Source organism: Cyprinodon tularosa, unplaced genomic scaffold (assembly GCF_016077235.1).
Source record: "Cyprinodon tularosa strain WSP-4 unplaced genomic scaffold, ASM1607723v1 ctg474, whole genome shotgun sequence".
NCBI lineage: Eukaryota > Metazoa > Chordata > Actinopteri > Cyprinodontiformes > Cyprinodontidae > Cyprinodon > Cyprinodon tularosa.
This window is the reverse complement of record NW_024039201.1, coordinates 118,340-145,400: the sequence shown is the minus strand read 5'-3', so window position 1 is coordinate 145,400 and position 27,061 is coordinate 118,340. Positions and strand designations below refer to the sequence as shown.

At 44.4% G+C, this 27,061-nt stretch overlaps 2 protein-coding genes across 2 annotated transcripts in view; both read right to left on the bottom strand.

Moving 5' to 3' along the window:
• Window positions 1–473: 473 nt before the first annotated feature.
• LOC119794292 (protein phosphatase 1 regulatory subunit 15B) lies at window positions 474–8,469 on the bottom strand. The gene is made up of 2 exons (XM_038301774.1): window positions 6,248–8,469; window positions 474–2,287 (listed from the first exon to the last, which is right to left on the bottom strand). The coding sequence occupies exons 1-2, from the start codon at window positions 7,898–7,900 to the stop codon at window positions 2,090–2,092; spliced, it is 1,851 nt and encodes a 616-aa protein (XP_038157702.1). The 5' UTR covers window positions 7,901–8,469; the 3' UTR covers window positions 474–2,089.
• An 8,813-nt stretch (window positions 8,470–17,282) lies between these two features.
• Window positions 17,283–27,061, bottom strand: part of pik3c2b (phosphatidylinositol-4-phosphate 3-kinase, catalytic subunit type 2 beta) — a 43,705-nt gene continuing 33,926 nt past the window's right edge. The window contains exons 20-33 of the mRNA XM_038301775.1: window positions 25,629–25,736; window positions 25,288–25,380; window positions 25,084–25,213; window positions 24,867–25,003; window positions 24,619–24,788; window positions 24,369–24,525; window positions 23,990–24,099; window positions 22,379–22,574; window positions 21,025–21,146; window positions 20,817–20,934; window positions 19,388–19,463; window positions 19,084–19,190; window positions 18,819–18,947; window positions 17,283–18,540 (exon numbers count right to left, since the gene is read on the bottom strand). Coding sequence (XP_038157703.1) covers window positions 18,349–18,540; window positions 18,819–18,947; window positions 19,084–19,190; window positions 19,388–19,463; window positions 20,817–20,934; window positions 21,025–21,146; window positions 22,379–22,574; window positions 23,990–24,099; window positions 24,369–24,525; window positions 24,619–24,788; window positions 24,867–25,003; window positions 25,084–25,213; window positions 25,288–25,380; window positions 25,629–25,736 — 1,845 coding nt within the window. The 3' untranslated portion in view covers window positions 17,283–18,348. The remainder of the gene's footprint in view (window positions 18,541–18,818; window positions 18,948–19,083; window positions 19,191–19,387; window positions 19,464–20,816; window positions 20,935–21,024; window positions 21,147–22,378; window positions 22,575–23,989; window positions 24,100–24,368; window positions 24,526–24,618; window positions 24,789–24,866; window positions 25,004–25,083; window positions 25,214–25,287; window positions 25,381–25,628; window positions 25,737–27,061) is intronic.

The window sequence follows — 27,061 nt, the reverse complement described above, 5'->3', positions numbered from 1 at the left end:
TTGTAATGAAGAACAGAACTAGACCAAGTTATCCTTTGTTCTACCAACACATGAGAAAAAACAGGGAAATTAATCTACAAAATAGTGCTTCTTGTGTTAAGTATAACGTAGAACCTGTACGTTAGTACTTTTACTTAAGTAAAGGAGATCATTTGGTACTTTTCCTAATCCTTCCTAACACAGGTATCTGTAGTTTTAACATCCGTTTCCAACACAAATAAATCAATAAAACTGTAATTTAAGGACAAAAGTTCTCAGAACTTTAACGTCCAACTTAAAATGTTTTAAACTGAATAAGCTTTTTTATTATATTATTTGATGAAAGTGATATTTGATTATTTTTACAACTAAAACCAGTCAGAAAACGTCTTTACAATCATCCCAGTCTATCAGGGGGTCTGGGTGACCAGCTGACCTTGATGCAGGGCAGCATCCAGACAATGTCCCAGAGGAAATGACAGACAGGAGTCAGCTTTGATCAACACAGGTTTATTAGCTCATCATTGGTCTGCGAGGAGACCAAGAGGCACGGATTGAACCATGAGTTAGAAAAATAAAAACCATCCTCTGATTAAAGGTAAACACCAAAGATTCGGATCAAACTGGCACTGTCACTCTGATAATTTTAAGTCCTAAACTCAGTCAAACACTCGTCTTCCTGCAAACATCACACGATCCAGCATCGCTTCAGCTTCCTGTTCTCTGAACTGTTGAACTGAACGTCCCATTTTACCCAAACGATCCACGAAGGCCCAACAAAGCCCTCTGCAGAGGAATCTACCTGTCTGGGTTCCCCCCACTGACGTCCATTATTCTCTGCATCCATCCTGTCAAACATTTCCTGCAGTTCTTAATTCCAGCAGATAACATCTGATCCATTTACTGCTTCAATAAAGATGATTCAACAAATATCCTGAGTTAATCTGTGGAGTTTAATCACAGGAATAATCAGACAAGCCCCCAGGCCCCATGGCAGCAGTTATTTTATGATTCAGGTCAGCCTGAAGTTTAACTCTGTATTTAAGATTGAAAAACATTGTGAAATTAAGAAATTCAACAGGAAGAAAATATTCTTCGTTCTGCAGTTTAAATAGTTCTTATTAAGATCAGCTCTGCTATTAGACAAGAAATCGAAGGAGAAAGTCGTAATTCCCACACTTTATTAATCCCTGAAGGCAGCAAAGAGCTGACCGGACAAAAACACCATCAATATTAGGCCTGTTTCCTGAATGTGAGACTGAAGATGTAGAAGAGTTCATTCAAGGTTGTTATGGAAACTAAAATTCATCAGACTGGTTCTGGGTTGTGTTCAGTGCTGCCTTTAGGGTCTCTGATAGTGTGGGAACTCTGAGTTTCTCCAGGTTATCAGTTTTTTTTAATCAGTGGGTGCACCTTTATCATTTTGTTTCCATATTCTTCATAAAAACATTTATTTCTGTGATTTATTTGACCAGAACTTCATCCATCGATCCATGAGGATCTGAGGCCCAAAGGGGATCAGTCTGAGCAAAGACCATCTGGTTGGATTCTGCATGATTTTGTTCTTCAGCTTAAAACTTTCAGGAGATGTTCTGCTGAATGCTCTGAACAGCGCCTCCTGCTGGACGTTCAGATCAACAGCGGAGCAGTTTAATACCACAGGGATTCTGACACTCAGCGTCCAAGTTTTCCTCCCGTTGTCTTTGGCTTTAATGGGCCACAGCTAAGCCCGGGACAAACACTGGCTCCGGCCCGTTAGGCAGCTCGCTAACACACCTGCTGCAGGTTATAATTAGAGAAACACTGAAAGTTTGAAATTTGAATCCTTAAAATAAAACTTTAATTGGCAATAATCTAGATTTTAATTAACACAAAGCACAAACACTCCTTCATGTCTCTGAAGCAGATTTCCTGCATCCTGGTTTGACCCGCTGGTTAGAGCAGGCGCTGTGTGAACCTGAACATGTTAGACAAAGCCTCCGTTTGGCTCTGTTGTGAAAATGATGAAAGCAGCAGCTTGATTAAAATTTATTCAAACTGCGACCTCTTCACGCAGAAAGTCAGTTACCGAGACAGAACCGGCACTGGGTTCGTCCACCTGTGGTTCCTGTCAGGTGTCGGAAAGAGCGTTGAGTCTCTGGAACATCTGCTGCCGGTGCTGTGGCTGCAAACAGAACCCGATGCTTTGCTCAACCTCCTGACACCGCCGCAGGAACCGGCAGCGATCCCGGGCCAGCTCCTCCCACTGACCTCGCCGGTCCTCCTCAGAGTTAATCAAGTGCTCCTCCACAGTGTCACTGAAACGGACCTGACAGAGGAGAGATCGGTGGTCAGAACACAGATGAAAATCACAGAACAGAACCAGAAATAGCTGAGCAGCAGCAACACGACCACTGCAGGAAATGTTCTGATCTCTATACCGCATTTATGACCCGTTTTGGGCCTTATAAACCATGGTATTAATTTGAGGCATTAAGCTGGACATACACTGTACTATTTTTTGGCCCTTTTCAGGCCGATTCTCCGGTTGTGTGAGAATTCTTTCGATCGTGCCGAGTTTTAGCCTCATGGTGCGTCCTGCATCATGAAGCATACGAGGGACGATTAGCCTCTCGCGACCACCTCCCGATCAGGAATTTCAAGGTCGGGAGAAAATCAAACGTTTGAAATTCAGTCGACCGTCGTAAGCAAATCCTGCTGTTGAAGCAGAGCTACGAGCTGATTTAACAGAACGTCGAGCATTGTGCATGTGCAAACAAGGGAGTTCTTCTTATTCCAGATCGAAGAGTCTGACCAGTGCCATCGCTCGGCGACCAGTCCAACATGTGGTTTTTGGACGGGCAGTGTGAGCAGTAAGATACATCAGAGCGTCGGGCTGTACAGTGTAAAAACAAACATAGTGAGCTGTGAACCTTTAAACCCTGTGGTCTCGTCGTACAGTTTGAGCTGCAATGGGTGCAACGGTTGGAAATATCGTACAGTGTATGCCCGGCTTTTGGGACAAACGTCCATGCTGATATTAACTCTGATCATTGATCGGCTGTGGCTCTCCTCTCCATTTTCAACCCCTTCCTCTCCCACAGGATAGGCAATCCTGCCTCTCATGGTGCTTTGAGGAAAAAGCAACAACTTCATGCTTCTTTTTGCTGCGAGGCTCTGAGGATCACATCGGTAGAGATGCCAACATGGAAGGTCACATGCTAAAGACCAGGATCTGCAGACTGATCAAAGCCTAAGTAGACCTGGTGGTTAATTCTAGCACCAAATGGCTGCGAAACAATTTTGCAGCAAAAATTCTGAGTTTCAGGAACTGTGGAGTGGAGCTCCGGAGAACAAAGAACACCCCTGATGTGGGTGTGCTATGCTAAGCTGCTAAATGCTGGAGAAAACTCTACCCTCTCCAAAACGCAGATCAGCAGATGCTGCAGATCTGGCACAAAATTTTAAGTTTCCAGCTAACAGTTTTTTTTTCTTCATGCATTTAATGTTGTGTAAGACCAGCAAAGAACATGTTTCGAGCTGTTCATAAAGATAAATAGCATATCATGCGTTTCATCACATTTGATTAGCATAATATTATCAAAGAGGATATTAAAATGAATTCCCTTATGTCTGCTTATTATGTAAAGGTTATGGGGATTTTTATTAAGCAAATTGTTCAATGAACCATATATTTGCATGTTTTATTAATATCATGGGTTTGCACTCCACTTGCTCTAAATAGTAAAAAGCCAACTTGACTTGATTCCAAATTCTTCTAGATAAACTTTGGTTGTCCAAGAAAAAACATGGAAAACTGTGATAACATTGAATCATTTTATTGATTATGGTTTTCAAACCTTCTGCATTCCTCCTTCTTTGTGTACAAAGTGAAGTACATGTGAAATATGTTTAACTTGGAGATGAACAATTTTTGTCCATAAACTCTTACATTTTGAAAGGACATACTGGTGAATTCATTCCAATTATGTGCGGGTTTATCTGTTTGTAGTTCTAACACAAAGCCAGGTGGGTGTGTGGACAGAAGAAGATATGACCATCTGAATATTATTTGATTGAATATAATATTTGCCATCTCTTCTGGGGTGGACAATGAATATATCATGATTGCATAACACCCATCTTCCGTTAGCTCTGCTAGCCTCTTAACATCCACCTCATTTTGAAGTAATCCTTGCCTATTTTGCATACCCAATTAGAAAAGCAAATAACTGATGAACTGTAAGCCAAAATTATGTGTTAAGTGTTTCAAAATGTAAATGAAAATTGGGGGGAGTAAAAAACAGCCCAAGCTGCACATGGCAAATTTCTCATGGTGGAATATTTTTATTATGAATATTCTGGATTACTTTTAATCTGTGGACCCTTATGGACGAATGGAGTATAAAAAATTGAAGATTGGATTTTTAAGACGGCTTTTGGATGCTTTCAAAGGTATGCTGTTGTGGCTGCTTTGTCATGTTTAAATTCTGACATGCTGCTATGTGTTAATTTGTTCCTCGCTATGTCGATAAAAATCAACTTGGCGTTTAAATTGTGAACAGTCTAAGCTTTCCAACAATATCCAACACGTTTATATTGGTAAACATTTTACCGGTGTAATTTTCATTTGTTCTGAGTTTTTAGTTGCTTTAAAACCCAGTCACCAGCAACCCAGTGGATTTTGAGAAGCTAGACCTTGAGTGGATCGGGTTCTGGGTTCTTTCATCAGCACCAGGTTGAGGTTTCTGTAGGTCCAAACAACCATAAGCTTCACTGGGATTGAGCAGAATATCAGCAGTAAGAGTTCTGGTAACTGATCCAAGGATCGTTCAGCTGCAGGCTGCTTTTTTCTCACACAGACTCTGGGTCAGCTGGAGCGAGGCTTCATGCTGCAGAAACATGAGATCCTGACACATGAAACTGAATCCTGCAGAGGCCTGAACACCCTGTGACTTCATGCTCACAGTAAACAACCTCAACAGAACCTACCATGTAAGGTTTCTGTCTGTTGAACATGTGTTGATGTTGTTAGAGGGGGTTGTTTTTTTCCTCCACAATCAATAAAAGATTCCAACAATGAATTCCTTTAAACATTTCCTCTCTGGCCAACAGATATAAAGATAGCTGAGTTGGTTCTGGTTCTAAAATGATGAAATCTCAGCTCCTGCTGACTGAAGCAACAGGAGGAGATCCGGGTGGACCGACACAATGAGCATCATTTAAGGTCAGACAGCTCTGACACCGGTCTCAGATCTCTCCTGGTACCACTATCCATTCATGTCTCCTTCTGAGGAAGATTACGGGGACAGTGGAGAGGAATGACTCCCTTTAAACAGCAGAACCAGGATCAGGATCAGTGTACGCAGCCATCTCCTTCACTGCGCAACCAATTTGAAAATGGCCCAAACTTAAAAAGACCCATGCATTGAATAAAATTATGGAATTCAGGCTGCCATAGACTAAAAAGCTACCCTGTCCTGCCTTAATTACCTGGAGAAACAGCAATCTACACAATCAGACACCAGTCTGTCTACCAGGAGATTTAACTGTAGACCTGCACAAGGCTGGGATGGACTACAGGTCAGCAGTTTGCAGAGAAAGTAACAACTACTGGTGTTATCCTTGGAAATCTGAGAAACTTAAGATGACGCCTGATCTTCCTCAGATTGGAGCTCCAGGTAATGTCTGACCATGAGAAAGCTGTTGCCAACACGCTACAGCATCATAGAATCAAATCCTGCAGCGCATACATGCCTCCCCCCATGACAGCCCATCTAGATGATCCAGAGTACCACGTGGTTTTCAGTAACATCCCTCAGTAAAATGAAAATGGTTCGATCTTCGAGGATGACGGTGACCCCCAAAACAGACAGTGCAACCAGGAAGTGGCTGTGGCCCAAATGACAAACCTGAATTTTGAAAGATATGGAGATCTTTAGGCGTATTTCTGCAGTATGCAAACAGGAGCAGCTGAGCTCAGTCACTGAAACTTTCTGTAATAAATATTTGGTTATATTTATTGTTGTCAAAAATAGTTTAAGTACCGGTAATAAAATGCTGATTATTTAATCATATAATGTGTTGTTTATGGACCTTATTTTAGATCACGTCTAACAATTAAAGTGCTTCTAAAATGTTCCTAAAATGAAAATGACATGTTTTGTTGGTGGGACAGCTAATCAAATACTTTTTTGCACTCTGTTAGACTCCGTAAGCAAGCGGCTCTGTACCTGATCACAGATTGAAGTGTTAGAGGACAGGAAGTGAGGTGATGAGCTGGACTGACCTTTTTGGGGATCTTGCAGCTTTGCTGCGTGGTGGAGGCCTCTGAGAAGCCGCTGTCCAGCCTCTCCTCAGCACCCTCCTTCCTGTACTCAGGTGGAGATGCAGTATTATGATGGAGAGCCTGAGGGATTGCACTGGTTCTGTTCTTGGTTTTAGGAGGCGGCTCAGTGGGGCCTTGAGTCCTGAGTGGAGCCTTAAAGTTTAAAGGGCTGTATGGGTCTGCAGAACAACTGAAAGAGCTCAGCAGGCGGAGACTCTCCGCTTCATCCACCTCACTGGCCGACGTTGAATCGTCCCAAGTGTCTTGGCTGGATGGAGGGGAGGCGGAGATGGGGGTAGGAGAAGACGCCAGGGGGGAATGAGGGGTGGAGGCAGGTGAGGGAGCTGTAACACTGACGGGCAGGGTGGGGGCGGTCCTGGCGGGCGGGCCTGTGTGCAGGCGGGCGGTAAAATTTCGGGGGTTGTAGGGGTCCTGACTTTGGCACAGGGAGGTCCAGAGACGCTCCGATTCTGAGTCGGGTTCACTGTCAGAGTCTGAAGCCTCATCATCCTCGTCTTCGTTTGAGGAGTCGGACAGATCAGAGGAGCCCTCGCTGTCAAAGCCGTCATCATCGTCATCATCATCAGACTCAGAGTCGGATTCTGATTGGCTGCTCTCGTCGTCGCTGCAGGGGCAGCCCATGATGAAGGCGATGCTTTTGTTTTGACACTGGGGAACGGAGACCGCCTCTTCAGGTTCAGGCTGTTCTGGGATCTCCTCCATCTGAGGGACGCTGGGCTCCAGCTGGTTCCCCTCTTCACTGGGGGCCCTCATCTGGGAAAGGAGGCCCATCTGGGAATGCTCCTCCTCTAGGCTGGAATACCCGTTATCATGCTCAGGTAAAGGAAGTCCTGCCCCTCTGCAGCCCCGCTCACCTTCCGTGAAGCCAGCTTTGTTCTGGACTCTGTGAGGGGCTTTGCTGTCATCCAGGCAGGGAGGTCCAGCGTTTTCTGGCAGCACCGACTCTAACATAGGGATGGTGTCAGTAGGGGGGGCTTTTATCTGGGCTACAGAGGGAGAACAAAGCCGGCCCGTTTCCGTCACCTCAGACAGAAGACATGTCTCTGAGCTTTCCTCTATTTGTATAAAGCTGCCCCACCAAGGCCCAATTTTACCTGCAGAGCTGCTCCTCATTGGGGGGCTCACCGGAACCAAGGGCCTCCCTCCAGCGCCTTGTACTTCCTGAGGAGTCTTCAGATTCTTGTTTATATGAGTCCTGATGGAGGAGAAATAGCTTATCTGAGGCTGCAGGTTGTGATCCATCCCAGCAGACATCCAGGACACAGGGCCGCCTATCCCTGGATCCAGGAGGCCAACACCGGGTACTCCGTCGTGTTTACATCGCGTAAATTGATGTCCCACAGGAGGCGTAAACGGCATTATTCCATTTAACTGTCGTAAAATGTCGTTCTCCTCACCGATGAAGCTGTTGCTGATCTCTGCGGGCGCTGCACCCCACAGGCGGAGTCTCCGCAGCAGAGACAGCGCGGGCCTGGACAGCAGGCCGATCCACGAGCTTTCCTGGCCGTCAAAGGTGACCGAAGCGAGCTGCGAGGAGGAAGGAGAGCCTGGGCCGCTAGGAAAACGTGCTTCACCGTTAGCGTTTCTGAACATGTTGCTGTGTTAAAGTGCAGAGTTTAAAATCTCCAGCAGCGACGCCTGCTGCTGGTCTGACAGCTGTCAAACACTTGGGCTTACAGAGCACCGGAGCGGCGCGGAAACCAGGAAATATCCTCCATAAAACCGGCGTCAGGCTTAGAGCGGTGGTCGGACTTCCTCCGTGTAGAGCCAGAGCTGAGGTAGACAATGAGGCCTGACGAGTTGGATCCGTGACATGAGGACTGGTACCGGTCTGAAAAGCGGGAAGAATCCATTCTGTCGGAATTCGGACTGCGAGGATCGGCGGCTATTCTGCTAGTTAGCACGTTAGCTTAGCCCCCGGCAGCGTACTGGCGGGTTGGTTCCCAACGGTTTAAGATTTCAAAAACAGCCTCAACACCCGCTCTGATAAACTCCTTCACCGGTTGTGTTTTTAGACTCCTCGCTGGGGTCGGTAATACTTCTCGGTGTCCGCCTGCTGTTGAGGTTGAGCCGCCGAGGTTCTCCCTGTGTCCGTCTGCCGCTCCAGATGGAGATTTCATCAGAAATTTTTACTCACCGTCCTTCCTCTTCCGGTGAGCGAGGCACGCGCTCAAGAGACAGCCGCGCCGCTCTCTTACATAAACAGCTGGAAGATGTGAGTGCCACGTGTGGATGAGTTAGACAGGTTACAGAGATGTAACAAAAAAGAAATAAAAATACAAAATAAAATTTTTTGGGACAATTATTTATTTTAAAAAAGCATGGACACAGAGAAAATATTTTATAGCACTTAATAATGATTATAAAGCGTCATAAATCTATAAAGATCTATATCCAGCCATTCAGCAAAGTACATCTTATTTAACCATTTGACCAATTAGATGAGCCCTTGAATGATAAATTACTACGGAAGAGGATTAGGGCCACTGGGGGAAAAAGTTAACTGATTTTTAAATATTATTTCAGCTTAATATGGGAAAAAAAGTCAGAATTCTGACTTTTTTTTTCTCAGAAATCGGACTTTTTTCTCAAAATTCTGATTTTATATTTAAGAATTCTGGATTTTAATGTAGATGGGCACCATGAAGGAAGAGATGTGGAACACTCAGCTTCACTGACAAAGATGTGAGTAGTTTGAGAGGACCAGTGACACATTGTTCAGTTCAGTTCAGTAGCTTTTATTTGTCCCAGTATGGGCAATTTTTGTGCAGTAGTACACCTTTCACCTGGTGGGTATTTAAAACATGAACCAGAGGGTAGAAACTGAAATTCGTTATGTAGGGGATGGGTATAATTTTCCAAAATGGACTCAGCCTTCCTGATTGGTGGAAAATGATGTAATTAGGTGACTTTTTAGGTGGCCGATGGGTCCCAGGTGATGCTATTTCATTACTGGAAACAGAAGTCGATTAAAACAAGAGCGCTAGTTTAGTCTCTAAAACAGACATGGCTTCGCCTTGATGCTAATGTGTTTTTTAGCTGAAAGAATTCATTTAGAATTTGGAGAAAAAAAGTCAGAATTCTAAGATTAAAGTCAGAATCCTGAGATTAAAGTCAGAATTGTGAGGAAAAAAAGACTTTTTTCTCATACTGAAATAAAATGTAGAAATACAGGTGCTGGTCATAAAATTAGAATATCATGAAAAAGTAGATTGATTTCAGTAATTCCATTTAAAAAGTGAAACTTGTATATTATATTCATACATTACATACAAACTCATATATTTCAGATGTTTATTTTGTTTAATTTTGATGATTACAAATGACAACAAATGAAAATCTCAAATTCATCATATCAGAAAATTAGAATATTACTGAAGACCAATAAAAACAAAGGATTTATAGAAATGTTGGCCAACTGAAAAGTATGAACATGAAAAGTATGAGCATGTACAGCACTCAGTATTTAGTTGGGCCTCCTTTGGCCTGTATTACTGCAGCAATGCGGCGTGGCATGGAGTCGATCAGTCTGTGGCACTGCTCAGGTGTTATGATAGCCCAGGTTGCTCTAATAGTGGCTTTTAGCTCTTCTGAATTGTTGGGTCTGGTGTATTGCATCTTCTTCTTCACAATACCCCATAGATTTTCTATGGGGTTAAGGTCAGGAGAGTTTGCTGGCCAATTAAGAACAGGGATACCATGGTCCTTCAACCAGGTACTGGTAGCTTTGGCACTGTGTGCAGGTGCCAAGTCCTGTTGGAAAATGAAATCTGCATCTCCAAAAAGTTGGTCAGCTGCAGGAAGCATGAAGTGCTCTAAAACTTCCTGGTATGTGGCTGCGTTGACCCTGGACCTCAGAAAACACAATGGACCAACACCAGCAGATGACATGGCACCCCAAACCATCACTTACTGTGGAAACTTTACACTGGACTTCAAGCAACGTGGATGAAGTGCCTCTCTTCTTTTCCTCCAGACTCTGGGACCTTGATTTCCAAAGGAAATGCAAAATTTACTTTCATCAGAGAACATGACTTTGGACCACTCACCAGCAGTCCAGTCCTGTTTCTCTTTAGCCCAGGCAAGACGCTTCTGACGCTGTCTGTGGTTCAAGAGTGGCTTGACACAAGGAATGCGACAGCAGAAACCCATGTCTTTCATACGTCTGTGTGTGGTGGTTCTTGAAGCACTCACTCCAGCTGCAGTCCACTCTTTGTGAATCTCCCCCACATTTTTGAATGGGTTTTGTTTCACAATCCTCTCCAGGGTGCGGTTATCTCTCTTGCTTGTACACTTTTTTCGACCACATCTTTTCCTTCCCTTCGCCTCTCTATTAATGTGCTTGGACACTGAGCTCTGTGAACAGCCAGCCTCTTTAGCGATGACCTTTTGTGTCTTGCCCTCCTTGTGCAAGGTGTCGATGGTCGTCTTTTGGACAACTGTCAAGTCAGCAGTCTTCCCCATGATTGTGTAGCCTATAGAACTAGACTGAAAGACCATTTAAAGGCTTTTGCAGGTGGTTTGAGTTAATTAGCTGATTAGAGTGTGGCACCAGGGGCCATCAATTTTGAACCTTTTCACAATATTCTAATTTTCTGATATGATGAATTTGAGATTTTCATTTGTTGTCATTTGTAATCATCAAAATTAAACAAAATAAACATCTGAAATATATGAGTTTGTATGTAATGTATGAATATAATATACAAGTTTCACTTTTTAAATGGAATTACTGAAATCAATCTACTTTTTCATGATATTCTAATTTTATGACCAGCACCTGTAAGTGAACTTTTTCATTTTTTTCAGAGGCCCTTATATCCTTCCGTACATTACCTACTGTAAATTAAGTTGGGGAAAAAGGTTACTAAGTCAAGAAAAAATTTAAAAAGCTTAAAGTTGAAAAATAAAGTTAAAAAGTTTATAAGCCTAATTAACAAGTGGCAGTATCAGCATGAATGATTCTAAGGTTATGTTGGACCAAAAAATGTGTTTCTTTTACTCTGAGTGTTTTTCATGAATTTGATATAGAAGCACTTTTGTGATTTTTCTTAATACATTCGGGCAAGTTCAGAATCAGAAATACTTTAATAATCCCAGATGGAAATTACTTTTGTTACACGCTCTAGTTACAGTTTTACATGACATATACACACATCCAACTATACAATATAATAAAGATAAAAAATAAGAATAAAAAGAGATAAAATATATATATATATATATATATATATATATATATAGCTAGTTCAAGTTGACATTTGTTATTACATTGACATTGATTTTTGCAGTCAAAATATCCATATTTTTTAAATGTACAAAACTAATAAGGTCTTCTACTGGATTCTCATAACACTATTGTATTTCACTGAGTGTGCTATAAAGGGTTAACTGTATATCTCTAATCCACTACTGATGAAGGCACAACTTATCTTCATTAAATATCTGTCAGCAAACATGAACTTGAAAACGGAAAACTTGAAATGTGCAACTGTGAAAAGAAAAACAAAAAAATAAAAACACCTCTATATACATGTCTGTGTTTATCATTTCTATTTCGGCCCATCCATGATGGTGATGATCCTATGAGGTGTGTATATCATGGCCAGATAGATGGGAGAGCTGGATGTTAATTTTTTTTTTAACAGTAAATGGTAGCGTCTCGGCTTCATTTTTGCGGAGCTGTCGATCAATTGTGACCGGCCTAATTTGGAGAGTTCTCCTCTCTCAATTCCACTGTGAGGGCGGACTGGTGTGTGCTTCGTTTTGAGAGAGGAAAATTAATGAATTAAAAAATCAGTGCCCCAGGTATACCCAGGCACTGCAGATCCACAACAGGGCACGTGCCCCTGTGAAAAGGGTCTGCTGACGCCCCTATTGGAACCAAACATACAGGTCCCAGTTCACCACCAGTTCTACCAAATTATGGTGTTAAATTGCTGCCAAAAATTAGAATTAAGAAAGTAGAATAATTGCACTATTGTGATTCCTTAATTCGCTCTCCTAATTGTTGGCAGCAATTTAACACCATACTAATCCAGCTCAGGTCATCTGACATTATGGGCAGGTCTAGCAGGTGCCAGGGTCCCTGTAGAACTGATCCCACTACTGTTATGGCCTCTGTACCATAAACATACGGTAATAAACAAATTTATGAGGAAGATATTATAATATGCAATGGAATTGAACGGAATCCCTTGGACAATATATTTTTTGTATTTTACAAATTTTTAATTGATAATTTAAAACTTAAGTTGTTTTTACTTTTAAGTTTAACTTAACTGATGATTTTTTTTGGGTGGGGGGGTGTTGCAGTACTCTAAGTGCCGATGTACGAGGGTGTAAATGTGGATTTTGGCCTGATGCGTTAGTGTAGGTATGTATATGTTCATTTACATGTATGTATGTATATGTATACATATACATATATATATATATATACACATACATATACACTCACCGGCCACTTTATTAGGTACCCCATGCTAGTAACGGGTTGGACCCCCTTTTGCCTTCAGAACTGCCTCAATTCATCGTGGCATAGATTCAACAAGGTGCTGGAAGCATTCCTCAGGGAGTTTGGTCCATATTGACATGATGGCATCACACAGTTGCCGCAGATTTGTCGGCTGCACATCCATGATGCGAATCTCCCGTTCCACCACATCCCAAAGATGCTCTATTGGATTGAGATCTGGTGACTGTGGAGGCCATTTGAGTACAGTGAACTCATTGTCATGTTCAAGAAACCAGTCTGAGATGATTCCAGCTTTATGACATGGCGCATTATCCTGCTGAAAGTAGCCATCAGAAGTTGGGTACATTGTGGTCATAAAGGGATGGACATGGTCAGCAACAATACTCAGGTAGGCTGTGGCGTTGCAACGATGCTCAATTGGTACCAAGGGACCCAAAGAGTGCCATGAAAATATTCCCCACACCATGACACCACCACCACCAGCCTGAACCGTTGATACAAGGCAGGATGGATCCATGCTTTCATGTTGTAGACGCCAAATTCTGACCCTACCATCCGAATGTTGCAGCAGAAATCGAGACTCATCAGACCAGGCAACGTTTTTCCAATCTTCTATTGTCCAATTTCGATGAGCTTGTGCAAATTGTAGCCTCAGTTTCCTGTTCTTAGCTGAAAGGAGTGGCACCCAGTGTGGTCTTCTGGTGCTGTAGCCCATCTGCCTCAAAGTTCGACGTACTGTGCGTTCAGAGATGCTCCTCTGACCTCTTGCATCAACAAGGCATTTCCGCCCACAGAACTGCCGCTCACTGGATGTTTTTTCTTTTTCGGACCATTCTCTGTAAACCCTAGAAATGGTTGTGCGTGAAAATCCCAGTAGATCAGCAGTTTCTGAAATACTCAGACCAGCCCTTCTGGCACCAACAATCATGCCACGTTCAAAGTCACTCAAATCACCTTTCTTCCCCATATTGATGCTCGGTTTGAACTGCAGGAGATTGTCTTGACCATGTCTACATGCCTAAATGCACTGAGTTGCCGCCAGGTGATTGGCTGCTTAGAAATTAAGTGTTAACGAGCAGTTGGACAGCTGTACCTAATAAAGTGACCGGTGAGTATGTATATATATATATATATATATATATATATATATATATATATATATATATATATATATATATATATATATATATATATATATATATATATATAACTGGGTATGTATATTTGTGTGTAAATGTTGGATCAAAAACAGAAGTTTAACAGGAAAGTTACTCTACTTTAAGAAGATATAAGTGCAATTAGAGGAAGAGAAGGTATGAGAAAAAAACTTTACTTCTGCAAAGCAGTTTTTAGACTATTTCCATTAATCAAATGTCATTTCTCTGGCTTTCTATACCAACAGGTTTATTTGGTGGAGGGTTTTCTTTCTATTTACGTTCCGGTGAATTTTGTTAGTTTGGAAATTGGTGTTTGGTTGATGTTAACTAGTCTCTTTTGTGTGTATATGGTTGAATTGTCTAAAATAAATTCCAGGCAGGCTCCCAATCTAGGTTTCTGAAGGTCTGATGGAGCTTCTGGTTCACAGCAGATCTTAAATGTTCTTGAGGATGAGGTGGAGTCTCCATGGATCAGTTCTTCCATAATCTCTGAAACATCCTCTTCCAGATGTGGGAAAACCCAGTTCCTGCAGCATTTCTGCCAGAACCAACCAGAACCATGATACTGGTCCTTGAAGGGCTGCCTGCTCAGGGCACACAAGATGGATTTAGAAGTCTGAAAAACTAAGTTCTGATCATCTAATCAATTAATGTAAAGACCCTGCTTCCTCAAAGAGCTTAGCTGCTGCTGGAATATTAAATGACAGACAATTATATGAAATCCTGTGCTTTGTCAGACTTCTGGCAGTAAAAATCTGGTGGTTCTAAAACATTGCTTGTGTTCACCAAAGTGAGGATGCTGGAGATCTATCACTGGACTGTGTCTAAAGTAAATAACCAGTTAATATTGTTAATATTTATAATTTATAGTTCTGCTGTCGCACACAGACTTCCCCAGTGAGACACTAAAAGTTTTATTTTTATTCTATTCTGATGTATTTTTTCTTTATAAAGCTATAGTGGAGGATGTTCTTTTCCAGGTGGATCATCAAAATAAGCGGTCCTCCTAATTGTCAATCATTCTTGTGATATGTTTATGTAAGGCCGTCCTACGTGCCCGTCCCCATTCTCACTAACCGGCGGTGAGTCTGACATAGTGGAACAATTGCCAATCTTCTTTTGGAAAGTTAGCTTATATGAGCGATGCAAACAGCAACTTTTACACGTTGCACACGTTTAATAGGCCTTCCCTCTTAGGAGCGGGTACAGAGATGTGCATTTTTTTTTTTTTAATCCTCTACTATACCTTTAAAGGAAATTTTACCAAAGTTAATTTATTTCTAGAAACTTCAAAGTGAATTGTGATATATATAAAGTGAAAACAAAAAAGGAAAAACAAAGACCTTTTTCACTTCAAGTTTATTGTTTTTAGTGCAAATAATAAAAAAAATTCCAGTTAAAGAAACTCGTCACATTTTCTCTTCAAGGTTTATTCTGATCGGGCAGCAGCTGCAGGCTCAAAACTGCTTACTGAGCTGGGACCTCGGGTGGGCCTAATTTATTTTAGCAGGGTGGTGTGCGGGGCCACGCTGGTCTAACTTTGAACACAGCGTTTGGCTCAGTGTTGCTGCTTCTATAAGCTCGTCTTGGTGCTTGGGGTCTCCTGCACCTTTATCCAACCTGCAGGTTTCTGGGGTCCAGCTTTTCTCCTGGTTCTTGTGCAAACAGAACTCTTCTAACACCAGAGCAGGTGTTCTGACCCTAGATCAGTCAGATGGAGTTTGGACCAGAGAACCAATCACAGCCATGGATCTGGGCGTGTTCATTAACAGTCAGCCAGTGGATCTCCAGGGGGAGAAGTGATGTAGTGGGGGGAGTTTCCTGGATTTGGACCAGTCATAGTTATCCTCAATTGTGACATCATCAACCACTGAGTTTGTAAATGTGTAACAGTAAAATATAAACAACCAAATTCACCTGTTTCCTTATTTAAAAGTTGTTGTTTTTTTTTTATTTAATTTATGTTTATGTAAGTCCCATGTTCAAAGGGGCGCCACTGCTGTGGCTGACTGATTATTCACTGCACGGTCCACCAAAACAGTGGTAGGTCTGTCTGTTTGACCAGTTTGTTTGCTTTAAGCTGGGAAAACAACAGCTGCAAACAGAACCCTGACCCTCTGCACTATTTGTCAACAAAGGTGGGGACAAATGGAGGTTTAGCCAATCAGAGCCCACAGCTGAGAGAGAACCAATAGTCTGTAAGCCAGAGTACAGCACAGATAGTCAAGCTGCTGAAGATACTGAGAGAATGGAGGGTCTGTTAAGTTATTGGTTCAGACCAATTAGTCTACAGGACTCTAATAATCCAAGTCCTGCAGCCGGGGCAGCCTGAGTCCTGCAGCCGGGGCAGCCTGAGTCCTGCAGCCGGGGCAGCCTGAGTCCTGCAGCCGGGGCAGCCTGAGTCCTGCAGCCAGGGCAGCCTGAGTTCTGCAGCCAGGGCAGCCTGAGTCCTTCAGCCAGGGCAGTCAGAGTCCTGGAGCCAGGGCAGCCTGAGTCCTGCAGCCAGGGCAGTCAGAGTCCTGGAGCCAGGGCAGCCTGAGTCCTGCAGCCAGGGCAGCCTGAGTCCTGCAGCCAGGGCAGCCTGAGTCCTGCAGCCAGGGCAGCCTGAGTCCTGCAGCCAGGGCAGTCAGAGTCCTGGAGCCAGGGCAGTCAGAGTCCTGGAGCCAGGGCAGTCAGAGGGCAGTCAGAGTCCTGCAGCCAGGGCAGTCCGAGTCCTGCAGCCGGGGCAGTCCGAGTCCTGCAGCCAGGGCAGCCTGAGTCCTGCAGCCGGGGCAGTCCGAGTCCTGCAGCCAGGGCAGCCTGAGTCCTGCAGCCAGGGCAGTCAGAGTCCTGGAGCCAGGGCAGTCAGAGGGCAGTCAGAGTCCTGCAGCCAGGGCAGTCCGAGTCCTGCAGCCAGGGCAGCCTGAGTCCTGCAGCCAGGGCAGCCTGAGTCCTGCAGCCAGGGCAGTCAGAGTCCTGGAGCCAGGGCAGTCAGAGTCCTGCAGACGAGTCCTACATCCAGGGCAGTCAGAGTCCTGCAGCCAGGGCAGTCAGAGTCCTGCAGCCAGGGCAGTCAGAGTCCTGCAGCCAGGGCAGTCAGAGTCCTGCAGCCAGGGCAGCCTGAGTCCTGCAGCCAGGGCAGACGAGTCCTACATCCAGGGCAGCCAGAGTCCTGCAGACAGGGCAGCCAGAGTCCTGCAGCCAGGGCAGCCAGAGTCCTGCAGCCAGGGCAGCCAGAGTCCTGCAGCCAGGGCAGTCAGAGTCCTGCAGTCAGGGCAGTCAGAGGGCAGTCCGAGTCCTGCAGCCAGGGCAGTCAGAGTCCTACAGCCAGGGCAGTCAGAGTCCTGCAGTCAGGGCAGTCAGAGGGCAGTCCGAGTCCTGCAGCCAGGGCAGTCAGAGGGCAGTCAGAGTCCTGCAGCCAGGGCAGACGAGTCCTACATCCAGGGCAGCCTGAGTCCTGCAGCCAGGGCAGTCAGAGTCCTGCAGCCAGGGCAGTCAGAGTCCTACAACCAGGGCAGTCAGAGTCCTGCAGCCAGGGCAGTCAGAGTCCTGCAGCCAGGGCAGTCAGAGGGCAGTCCGAGTCCTGCAGCCAGGGCAGTCCGAGTCCTGCAGCCAGGGCAGTCAGAGGGCAGTCAGAGTCCTGCAGCCAGGGCAGCCTGAGTCCTGCAGCCAGGGCAGTCAGAGTCCTGCAGCCAGGGCAGCCTGAGTCCTGCAGCCAGGGCAGTCCGAGTCCTGCAGCCAGGGCAGTCAGAGGGGAGTCAGAGTCCTGCAGCCAGGGCAGCCTGAGTCCTGCAGCCAGGGCAGACGAGTCCTACAGCCAGGGCAGCCTGAGTCCTGCAGCCAGGGCAGACCGAGTCCTACAGCCAGGCCAGCCTGAGTCCTGCAGCTGCCACATTCATCTGGTCCACAGCGCACAAAAAGAGATCAAATATCCCAGAAAGGCCATAAAACCGGATCAAGGGAGAGGCGGATCAGCAGAGCACTAGCTGACCCCAGAGGATCCAAACTCTTGGACTCTAGCTGATTTCTGCTTTATTCTAAGTAGATAAAAATTAATTCGTTCAATGAACCACCAGCTTGTTGCTGGCAGAAAACTGGGAAAGGGTCTCCCTAAATCTGTGTCCCTTTTTCTTCTTCTGAAAATCCAGCTGGTTATTTAATTGTTCTGACTGGTGTTAGTCAGCCAGAGAGCAGTGTGATAAAGATGTTTCTGCAACCTAAACCAGAACCGCTTACCGGCAGTTCCATCATGTTGCAGGACAGATTCACGTTAAACCAGTTAGTCCATCTTCAGTCAAACCTGACATTAAATTATCTGAAATGTTCTTGATTGACCAGATGGGATGAAAAAACGTCACATTTATCATGTTTCAGTCCTAAAATCAGCAGCTTTTACTTTGAGAGGACATCCCTCTGTTTCCCGTCTCTCAGTGGGTGGAGTCTGAGCCCCCTCGACCCAGTTGGTGCCAGTCCACCCAGTGCTGACCCGGTACTAGCCTGGTCAAGGGGATGAAGGTCTCCCCCAGCAGCGTGTTCTCCCAGAAGGAACCGTCGCTCAGAACCCTCAGGTGGATCACCCTCTGGTCCAGGTCCCCCTGGGGGATCCGGTCATAGACCAGCTGTGGGACACAGAGACACACAGTTTTTTGTTACCAGTTCCTGTTTCCAGCTTGGGACAATGTGAGTGTTTCCGTTTACTTCTGGTTCCTCTAAAGTTCTGGGCCAAATTATGTGGTCCATAACCAGCACCGCATGAACCACAGCCTGAGTTCTACTGCAGCCAGACCCAGGCAATGTTTACCACCCTGAGGGCATCTCTGGTCTAAAAAGCTGCCTTGACCTGTCTACCTGCCATCATGGTCATCTCCCTCAGACACGGTGCAGCAGAATGTCTCACCATCTCGTTGTAGGTGGGGTTACAGGTGCGTCTCGCCGCCTTGGTCTTCCTCTTACTCATCTTCTGTGGGTCTGGCAGCAGGTAGAGCTTCACATACGGGTCTGGGTCTGTACCATCCTGGAGGGGCTGCTGCAAAGAAAAAAAAAAAAACAAAAACAAAAAAACAAATATACACAGCCAATCAGGAAAGATAAACATCTCTAACATGTCTATCTGATGGTCTGGATCAGAACCTGCAGCTAATTAAACAGGGGGTCTAACTGACCAGGCCTCTGATGTGGATCACCATGATGAACAGCTTATCGCTCTTGTAGGAAATGGACAGTTTGACTTCGCCGAGCTCCGTTCCTGCAGCTGGAGACCAGGCTACCTCTGAAACACACAGGAAACCATCATGAACCACATCAACGCCGACGGCTCTTCAGGCTCCCTGAAGGTCTTTCATGTTTCTTTAGACTCTCCTATCTTATTCAGTCCAGCTCTTGAACTGCACTGAGTAACATGGGAATGTCCTCCTGGTTACCATGGTGACCAGATGAATCCACTCGATTGCCACTGAGGTCCCCTACCTGCTGGTTTAATGCTACTTCCTGTGGTTCTCTCATCTCTGGACAGAGGGTGGAAGAAGGTGTAGACCAGGTCACACTGAGAACACACAGACACAGCCCACAGGGTATTAATGTGAAGGCAGAGTTCAGGCTTAAACAACAACCAGAACCTTTAAAGTCGTAAGGAAGCGGCTGTTCCAACCGTTGCATTTCCGAATTTTCCCGAGTGGTCCTCGACGAGTGAATAAAGTGAATGTGATTGGTTGATTATCATGGGGGCAGGATTGATGTGGCCGAAGATTCGCAAACAAGTTTGGTTGTGGCCGGTGTCTCGGAAGCATCTTGCTAACCAGTTAGCAACTTAGGGCTTGTAGGTTCCCAATGCACTGAAAAAACGATCTAGAAATAAGTAAAGATTTCTCAAATTAAGTGAATTTACCCTTAATTTGAGTAGGTAAATGACATGATTTGCCAATTGAATGAGTATTTTTACTCTTAAAATAAGGTATTTAGATAAAATGCACTTGAAATAAGACAATGCAATTGTGTTTTCTTATTTTAAATGTAAATTGTCTTGTTTCATTGTCTTTTACCTTCTAAATTCAAGAACAAATGCATAAATAATGACTTATCTAGATTTAGATTTTTTTTCCAGTGTGGGAAATTACATTGGGACCAAATAGCACTTAGAAACGACACTGTAAAGGAACGCTATGGACAGCGGAAACATGCAAGAGGAGGAGAGTTTAGTGTCGGAGGTCGTGGTCATCCTCCGTCATACAGAGGAGGAAAGCGGGATGAAGATGTTGTGGAAGAGGACGCCAGGGCGGCAGAAGCTTGGTTTGGTGTCGAAGGCTTACAGCCATACATGTTTGAGCCCTTGCCTCGCAACGCTGCCAGTTCTGTTAGCTCTACGCCTGCTGAAGACACAGACGTCCATCCCCGTGAACACTGGGACGGAACTCAACGGGAAAATAAATTATTCTTATTTCTTATTTCAACTGTTGTGTATATTAGCTGCAACGTATGAATCAAGATGCTATGACCGAAGAAATTTGATTGACAGATGATCGTTGATATATGATTGGCCGAATTTAGGTGTACAAGCTGATGTATAACTAACTGGCCCGCATAAAATAACGAGAAAAAAACCCCAACAGATTTTAAGACGGGATTTTTTTTACAGAACAGAATTTTTTAAATATATATATACATGTTTGAGCCAGAATGATTTGACATTTAAATACGACTTCCCTACGACTTTAAGAATTAAAGCCATCACAGACAGACTGAACAGCTGCAGCTGCCTGATAGAAACCCACACCCACTTAGCAAGTGTGGGCACTGATAAGGAGCTGTGATGAAAAATTCTGCAGCCAATCAGAACCTATCGAGGAGCTCCCACTGACTTCTCCTCCTCTGTTACATGACGAGGCTCTTCCTGACCCACCTGAGCCACCTCCGGCGCCGCATGGATCAGGTGCCACACGTAGCCATTCAGCTCGTCCTTCCTCCTGTCCGCTGTCGCCTCGCTGCGGGAACGGCCAATTACAAACCGGCTCGGGAAACTGGGTGCAGCAAAAAAAAGGCAGTTAGGTGTGGACCTTGGTCTCAGTTAGATTGCTGAGGACAGGAGGTGGGAGTGGGTCTGTGGGTACCTGGGTAGTTTTGACGATGGGAAGATGAGCCTCAGCCTGCTGTGAAGTTCCTGGAACTCCTCAAATGTCCTCTGAACCAGCTGCACCTCCTGACCCTCACGCTCCACTTTCACCACAAACACCTAGAGGGCAAGCAAAGGACAGAGGAAGACATGAAGGATGAGGAGATAAAAGGGGAAACATCTAGTTAATCTACAGCTGTCTGAACTTTGCTATTTAAAAAAATAATTATTTTGAGTTTGTGAATGAAGAGTCAGACCTGGGAAAGCTGGTTCTAACAACTTCCTGTTTGATCCAGCAGATCATTTAATCAAGGCTTCACCTGAGGCTCAGCATTTAGGGACATGTTCTATAGTCTATCAGTCTGCTTAAAATATGTGTTAGTGCAGCAGATTTCATTGCTGGTGGTCCTCCTGGCTCAATCCTCGGCCCCCATCTGTTTCTGGCAGGACCATCTTGAAAGCCTCTCTATTTAGAGCAGCTGATTGGTCAGTCACCTCATCTGGATGGGACTAAACTGATCTCCAATAATAAAGTAAAAAATCTTGCTTGTTGTTCTTAATCAGGACCTGTCATTTAAATCCCATATCAAAAAGGTTTCTATAATTTCCTTCTTTTATCTGTGGAATATTGTAAAAATTCGAAATATCCTGTCCAGGGATAATGCTGAGGAACTAGTCCATGCATCTGTTACTTCAAATCTGGACTATTGTAATTCTTTACTATGAGGAAGTCCACAAACTGAAGTTAAAAGCCTTCAGCTGATCCAGAAAGTTGAGATATTTCTCCTATCTTAGCTTCTTTTTATTGGCTCTGGTATAAACTCCATCTTATATCAGAGATGTGATTGTTCCTAATGTCCCTATCAGAGCACTTCACTCTCAATCTGCAGATTTACTTGCAGTTCCTAGAATCTCTAGAAGTAGAATGGGAGGCAGATCTTTTAGTTATCAAGCTCCTCTCTCTCCTTGCAGTGCTGCTGTTTGACAACACCTCACTTCTATCTAGTAGCACAGGGTGAGAGCAGATCAGTGAAAGCTCTCACCGAGTGGGGTTCACCACTGGCCGCTTCCCCGCACGGTTTGCATAGGAGTTATATGTGAATTACTCGCCGTGGTCGCCGCCTCTGGTCTGAACGCACTATTATAGGATCGCAGGAACTTTAACCCCAGTATGGAATGAGTAAACAATGACTGATTGGTTGTCAAACCTGCAGCTGACCAGGCTCCTGATATAATCTGATATCAGCTTTCCTGATCTGCTCTGAGAGAATCAGCTGCAGTTTAACATTCATGTTCAGCTCCTACTAGGACAGAGGAGTGATGGTTGCCACGATAGAAAATGTATTACTCACGTATCCCTTATTAGCAATACGCATGTGTTTGTAGATGTAGAGGTTTTTGATGATGCCGTCGCTCCTCGCCGTGTGCACTCTGGGAGCGAAGGATAGCGAGGGCCGGTCCTCTGATGATGCAAACTTCATCTGAGCCAGGTTGTGGATGAAGAAGTTCAGTTTGGTGGCGACGCTGCCCAGACTAGACTCGATCAGCCTAAAGGTGGACACGGCTGATGGTTAGAGAACATGGAGCTGCGGTAGTCCAAAATGAACATGCACAGCAGGCAAAGCTATGCAGTGTGTTAGAATCCTTTAGCATCTCAGCTTATTCCCTCAGGCTGGGGCAGGCATATGGAGCCAAACCGGGGCCATAAAGTTTGTGGAACAAAAAATATTAATCCTGAAAGAAAAAAAGTCTGGTTCACAAAAATGAAAGGAAACCGGAAAAGTAAAAGTTTGTTCAAAAGAAAAAAAAACTATTAAGCCATGTTTTGAGTTGGGGGTGGGGCTTAAGGTTGGGGAGTGGCAGCCTAGTTTGGGGATTGGTGGCCTAGTGGTTAGGGCATAGAGGTCCTGAGGTTCTAAGCTGGAGCCCCACTTCCACAGACTGCCACTCTGGGTCTCTGAGCAAGACCCTTAACTCCACACTGCCCCCCGGGCGCCACACAATGGCAGCCCACTTCTCCCCAAGGGGATGGGTTAAATGCAGAGGTAAATTTCTCCAATGTGAGATCAATAAGTCAATTTATTGTTATTATCATCGTCAAAATGAGTTTTAGAATCATGACTAAAAGCTTTGACACAGAGGCAGAACAACCTATTCCCACGTGTTGCATTTAAGAACCGTGGGAACCGGAAAAGTCTTTAAAACATCATCAATATTCTATGTGTATAGGATTGGTTTTGGAAAAATAACATATTTCACTGATAGAAGAAGGTGACATGACACAAATCTTGGAGGATAAAATATGATCGTGACAAATTTACACGTTTTTTTTTTTAAGTCTGTGTTTAGAGATTTCTCTTAACACTTTCAGGTGCACATTCTGGACCCACTGTCCCTGAATGCAACAGCTGGGAATAGATTGTTCAGCCACAGTATTAAATTGTTAATCAAAACAGGGCCATCATTTTGAAGCCAAAGATCTTTAAGTAAAAAAAAAAAAAAAAAAACTTATTTCTGAGAAGTTGTTTTTTTTAACAAACCTTAAATGATTTGAACAAACTTTAAGGCCCCAATTTAGCTCCATACAGGCAGCCCTGATTAATAAACTGGGCTTACATGACCACAGACATGCAGGATCAGTAGGACTCAGACAACCTGAGACGACCCCAGACATTTAATGGACTGAGAACCATCCAACAAATGTCTCTAAAAAAACAAGAGAGCAGAACATCCGCAGTGAGAGAGAAAACCCTACTGTTGACCCGATATGACCCACAGTGGAATATTAGGATGGTCCTCTGGGTTCAGGAGAGAAGAAGAATCATTTGAGGCCCTTTTCTACAAGGGCCCTTCAGGACCCATGGGGCCTCAATAGAAAACAAGCACCATGTACGAGACCCGCTAGCCACTGTAGGTCAGAAGCGCCCTGTGGGTAAGGAAGCAGGCAACAGGCGAAGGTGTACCTGGTGAAATACATGGTGGCATCAGCCTCAGACTCATGAGGTCTCAGAGCATCATAGACGTACTTCAGGTCATCCAGGTCAGACAGTTCAGGAATCCCACAGGACAGCATCTGAAACCACAGAAACCAAAGCTCACTTCACAGTATAGCTGCTGTTTCAGATAATGTTCCCTAGATAAATAGCTTTGATGTTCTTCAGGAGAACCACTGAAGACCATGAGTAAAAAGAAGACATCTTAAAACCCCAGCCTCCTCATGTTAATGATGAGAAAATTATTCAACAAAGAACTTTAAGGTAGAGTTGTGTGTCCAGTTTAGAATGAAGACTATGGATCTTTGTCCTCATAATACCTTCTGCATGTAGGGGTGTGTGTGCTCACCAGGCCCAGCAAGTTGAGAAACAAGTGTGCGTGCTTCCGGATCAGGTTGTAAGCCTCGCAGCACAAATCCACAAATTCATGGAAGCGGCTGGACGGTTTGTCCCCTCCGTTGATAACGTACGCCATGTCGGAGGTGAAGACGAAGGGGGCGCGGTCCCTACAGGGGCAGCCGTTACAGGTACAGCTCAGTTCATGCCAGTCAGTCTGATCTAAACAAGTTTGGAAGGCGTGTTCTGAGTGAGTTTCTCACCGTTTGATGTTTCCGAACATCTGGGCGTGTCCCAGGAACTTCCCGAAGTCGATGTGGAACATGTGGCCGCTGGTCTTCAGCATGATGTTGTCGTTGTGCCGGTCGCAGATTCCCAGGATGTAGGTGGCCACGCAGCAGCCGGCGCAAGAGTAGATGAAGTTCTCCACCGCCTGACAGAAGGGGGAAACCCGGCTTCCTGTTACAAATGAAACCCTTCAGAACAAAAGCCTCCAGCTATGCAGCGCTACCTTGTCGTACTGCTCATCGGTGGGGTTGTGTTTCTGAAGCCAGTCGGCCAGCGTCCGATCTTTGAAGGATCCTGTGACTCCATGCTCCACCTGGATCTTCCTCAGTGTGTCGGCGTGAGGAATCATCTCCACCATTCCTGGGAACAGTTGACACAGCCAGTCAGACCTGAAAACATCTGGATTAAATGGAGTAAAGGTGTGTGGACCCCATCCTCACCTCGTCCTCTGCCTGTAGAGAAGCACTTGAAGATCACCATCCTCATGTCCAGCCCTTCCTGGATCCAGATCTTGTTCATGATTCGGATCATCTGTAGGGTCAGCATGTCTTGCCGCAGGTCATCTCCTGACTGCAAACAGATGGATATTAAGTTCTCACAGCTGTCCAGATGTGGACCTAGCTGTGCAAACAGACAGGCGTTACCTTAAAGATGACATTAATGTTGTCTCCTCGGGGGTCCAGGTTCTGGAAGGACAGCTTTAGAGGGACTGCGTTGGAGTTGAAGAAGGAGCAGGCCTGAAACAAAGAGAACAGCCTGTGAAAACCTCAGGCTGCAGACAGATGACGCTGTTCCAGGATCCTTTCTGTTTTTATTTTCTAAGCCTCAGCTCCGTAAAACATCCATAAAGATAGACGTCGCATCAAAAGAAAAACTTTAAAATGAGGAAACTTATCAAAAACTAGAGAAAAGTTCTTTAAAGTATTAGAGGACGTGATAGAAGTTTTCCAGTGGGGTTAGTTTGCAGTCTGCAGGTGAGAGTTACCTGGATGTTGATTCCTGAGACCAGCAGTGCTGGGTTCAGAGGAAGTCTGCAGGTGCTGTTCACTGAGAAGAACTGCTTCATCTCCGCCAGACTTTCTCTCAGAACCGCCTGAACAAACAAACACACAGAGAGCAAAATGTTTAGGTATCATTGAAAGCAGCTGCAATGCCCTGCTATATACGGGTCCTGGATTTGTTCCCGCATCACTGGACAGACAACAACGTGTCTTTTTGTTGTGGGAGGGGCATTTTCAACTGATTCGAAAATATGTAAAAAAAAAAAGTCCACAATATAGATTAAACGCAAAATCACCATCCAGTATGTTGCTGGGGTCTCTGAAAAACTCGAGGATTTTCTCTAAACACAAAATCCCGGTACATTTCAAACCAAACAAGACCCTTAAACAGAGACCAGTGCTTCCTTAAGACTAAACCCCCAGACCTATGGTGAGCGGAGTGGTGTATGCAGTTCAATGCAGTGAGGAATGCTCTGATCTTTATATTGGAGGAACCAAAAAATCCTCTCCACGGATACATGGCTCAACACAGGAGAGCTACCTCCTCTGGACAAGACTCGGCTGTACAGCTACACCTTAAGGACATAAAACATTCTTTTGAGGACCAGAATGTTCACATTTTGGACAAAGAAGACAAGAGGTATGAAGGAAGCCATTTATGTTAAGAAAGAAAAAAACAACATTAAACAAAGGGGGTTGACTCAGGTTTCAGCTCTCACAATGCTACAGTGCATTGTGAGTTGATTCCTTCCCGCTATCATAATCCGCAAGGCAAGGCAAGGCAAGGCAATTTTATTTTATATAGCACAATTCAATACAAAGACAATGCAAAGTGCTTTACATGATTAAAATATAGGAAAATAAAACAGATTCAAAGCAAGTAGGAAAAAAAATGAAAATAAAAATGCAGAAACAAAAAAAAAAGAAAATAAAAACGTTGAACAGGGGACCATGACAACTCACACGGTCAGCCAGGCCAACAATGCCCCTATTGACTTCCCCGTTTCAGAGGCATAAACAGGTATTGGGTATTGCAGGCTAACAAAGACCTCAATGACTCCCCGTTCCTATGGGGTTTACCTGTTCTTTCGGTTTAATTTGTATGTTTTCTAAGCCACAACAAGGCTTTGTTTGGGCTACTCTATAAAGCTTGGAACTCAATGTTAATTCTGACATTTTGCATTGAAAACACTTCCTGGATGGGAAGTGAAACGTCTTCAAACAAAGTCTACTGGTTTGCTTTTTGACTTTTTTTTTTGGAATGACTATGACCTAGATGACTGAGAAGCTTCACCGGAATATTTTCAATATTATATGTTTAAAATAAAAAACATTTATTCATTTATGAAAAACGACAAATTTAAAGGTGTGGTCAGTTCATTAGCGACTTCTAGTTACCATTTCAATAAAAAGATCT

Excerpts from the sequence above, each read along its gene's own strand:
- LOC119794292 (XM_038301774.1), bottom strand. The coding sequence starts at position 7,900 with ATGTTCAGAAACGCTAACGGTGAAGCACGTTTTCCTAGCGGCCCAGGC. Across the intron at positions 2,288-6,247 it reads GCTGCAAGATCCCCAAAAAG|GTCCGTTTCAGTGACACTGT; the intron begins GTCAGTCCAGCT and ends CTCCTCTGTCAG.